The following is a 2,985-nucleotide window of genomic DNA, read 5'->3' as shown; positions in this document are numbered from 1 at the left end:
GGGGTTCGACAAAGGTGCTCTAAATGCATTCTGTACCCCATAAAAGCAAAGATGCATTGATAGATGGTAAATGCAAGAACCACACATCAGATTTAGTTGATAATTGTTCTTGATCAAAAAAATGTGAAGGAAAGATCCCACTGAATTGAATTGGGTCCATGAATCTAAGAAATAGTGAGAATTCTTGATCTCTCTCGGTTCAGAAATCCAGAATTTGAATTGATGGCTGTTCATTAATTAAGTCAGTCAAACTAGGCAAGTTTGTCTTGCTTGCCATCGTCCCCGTTTTGGCGTGAGTTTCTTCAGGGTTAGGAAGTAGCAAACCAAATTCATCCTCACCACCCCTCTAATAGTTGAAAAGGCAAACCATGTCCATCCTCATCACTCCTCTAATGCTCAATCTCCAACCCCCACCCCCGCAAAAGGAAAAGAAGAAAAAAGTGTAAAAAAAAAAAAAAAAAAAAAAAAAAAAAAAAAAAAAAAAAAAAAAANAAAAAAAAAAAAAAAAAAAAAAAAAAAAAAAAAAAAAAAAAAAAAAAAAAAAAAAACCAATAAAATCAACGGAAGTGAACAAGATTACCATGGTAAACTCAACAAAAGCTATACGAGTGGAATGATGATAATCTCCAAGTAGCCTAAGGCGCTGAACCTACACGAGGTTAACAGATTACATAGATTAAGCCACAACCAGAAAACATAAAAGCGCTGTAAAGAGAATCAAATAAAATTCCGAAGAAATAAGACATCTGTTAAACGAAGAACAGACCTCTCCACATAGTGATTCAAAGAACAGCTTGACCTCTGCTTGAGTAACCTACATGACATCACATACCATGAAAACAATCAATATAACAATCGAGCATATTTAAGTTCTTTCATTCTCTCCTCTTCCAAAAACACAGTTCTCAAATTCATTCAGAAAGTTTTTCACTTGCAAACCTACCTTCTTGTCAATATTTGTACAATAGATAGTTCTTGAGCACATCTCACGTTCATCATCCGACTAGAAACAATAAAACAAAATCAGTTTCAAGAAAAGAAGTACAATAAATTAAAATGAGTTGATAGCATTGCTAGGAACAAATTAGAATGGATAAAAAAAAATGAAGGAGTGACATTGAAGACGGTTAATTACCCTGGGTAAAAAGTCAGGATTGACAGGTGCTATGGCAGTTTTTGAGGGCAGCACTCTAACTGGATAGAAACCAAGAACTGTCCCTGAAAGACTCAAGGAAGCTCTTGCACCCTCTGCTAGCATGAAGCAAATTAGATATGATATAGTCGGAAATACATCTAAATATACTGAGTTTGGGACTGTACCTTCATCCGTGAACTCAATGAAGGCAAAATGAAGAATGGAGTTGGGATCACCGCAGATACGACAGTCAACAACCTATTGAAGATACATCACATTAAGCTAGCAGTAAAATGCCAAAAAAAAAAACAAAAAAAAAAAAACAGATCAAATGAAAGGAAAGAGAATAACCCGCTACCTCTCCACAGCCAGCAAAGACAGTAGCAAGTAGCTCTTCAGTCACCTACAATGCAATTCCATGATCCAAAAATGGATTGGTCAAAAAGGAGAAGTGCAAGGCATATAATCAAGGAAGTTTTGGAAATGGAGGTCTCTTACCTGCTGATCGATGTCTGATACATACACCGTCCTCCGGGTCATCTCATCCCTCTTCACCGCATTCATCTTATTATTCATCCTCCTTCTCCCTTGGCTAAAACCATTCTTCTTCTAAGCGAAAAGAATAAAGGAAACAAACAAGAGAAACCAAATCAATAGTAGATTCATTCAACACAAAATAGATTTCTCTAAAATCTATTGGTGCTAAAATGTGCAATCAAATAATACATAATCAAGCTGCTCTTCTAGCAGGTTAACAGCACTACAAAATAAAAAAAAACACTTCAATGTTCAAAAACTCCAACACCCGACCCTACAAAACCATCATGTAGTCTTGAGGGTTTTTGTAGTACAGAAATCAAAGCGAGGTGCACGGCATTCAAAGTTTAGTAATAGTATAAATAACAGTTGGACATCTTTCAAATCATCCAAGATCCCCACATACCCTTCGATTCATATGCCCTTCGTTGTTGACAGAATTAGCTTGCAATAGAAAGTCGTTAGTATACCCAAGCCCACCAGCGCCGAAGTAACCAGACAAATTTTTACCAAGCGAAGGAGGGATAAATTCCTCAGCCATGGGATTCAATTTGGATAGTAAGTCCTCCAGATCGCTCATGTCCCTCTTAAAGTTTTCTCCTCCATCCGCTCCATTTATCACTCCGTTAGGCCTCTGATTCATCCCATACCCGGCAGCAGACTTCACCATCAGCGTCTGGGCATTAGCTTCAAACCCGTTGAGCATCTGAGGCATTTGAGGCTTGAAATTGGCTGAAGGAAGTGAAAAGGAAGCAGCGGTAGCTGCTCTCTCCTGAAGCTGTGCCTTCATCTGTACATCGTGATCATTGCCGTTGGAATGAAAGTCGGGTTCTCCATTCATGGGGACCGTAGAATCGCTGTTGGGCTTCTGAGTCTCAACATCGTTGGGGTCATTAGAATCGGAGGAAACCATGGTATTTTCCAAAGTTTGACTTGGAGAACCGATTTTGGGTCCAACATTCTCAGGAACCGCCATGATAAGAGAAAGAGTAGTGGTGAAAAGGTGGTTGTTTTGCAGTGTTATTCTGAAAATCAATTGAATCGTATGATCAGAAAGGAGAAAAACGAAAAAGCGGGGAAAGAAGTGGGGGATGGGTGTTACCTGAGGGGAGGGCAGGGGTTATGTATCTAACACATTTCCATTGGTAAAGGAGTGAAGGCAGCAGGAGATCGAAGTGAGGGAGAAGAAGCAGAATTGAAGAGGATCGAACAGAAAAGGAAAACCCCTGTGCGCGAATTAAGAAAAGGTAAGGGTGGTGTTGTTGCTATGAAAAAAACAAGAGAGAATGTTAATGGGTTGTTAGGGTGGGGGG

At 39.0% G+C, this 2,985-nt stretch overlaps 1 protein-coding gene across 1 annotated transcript in view; it reads right to left on the bottom strand.

The window, feature by feature from the left end:
* The window catches only part of LOC111801994 (polyadenylate-binding protein-interacting protein 10-like), a 6,591-nt gene that overhangs the window by 1,318 nt on the left and 2,288 nt on the right, over positions 1 to 2,985 (bottom strand). Inside the window, exons 3-10 of the mRNA XM_023686255.1 lie at positions 2,079 to 2,774; positions 1,634 to 1,744; positions 1,494 to 1,538; positions 1,321 to 1,393; positions 1,136 to 1,248; positions 944 to 1,003; positions 767 to 814; positions 581 to 649 (exon numbers count right to left, since the gene is read on the bottom strand). Of these exons, the coding sequence (XP_023542023.1) occupies positions 581 to 649; positions 767 to 814; positions 944 to 1,003; positions 1,136 to 1,248; positions 1,321 to 1,393; positions 1,494 to 1,538; positions 1,634 to 1,744; positions 2,079 to 2,774 (1,215 nt within the window). The remainder of the gene's footprint in view (positions 1 to 580; positions 650 to 766; positions 815 to 943; positions 1,004 to 1,135; positions 1,249 to 1,320; positions 1,394 to 1,493; positions 1,539 to 1,633; positions 1,745 to 2,078; positions 2,775 to 2,985) is intronic.

This window comes from Cucurbita pepo, chromosome LG09 (genome assembly GCF_002806865.2).
Source record: "Cucurbita pepo subsp. pepo cultivar mu-cu-16 chromosome LG09, ASM280686v2, whole genome shotgun sequence".
NCBI lineage: Eukaryota > Viridiplantae > Streptophyta > Magnoliopsida > Cucurbitales > Cucurbitaceae > Cucurbita > Cucurbita pepo.
Note: the sequence above shows the minus strand (reverse complement) of the source record. Positions and strands in the feature narration are given on the sequence as shown.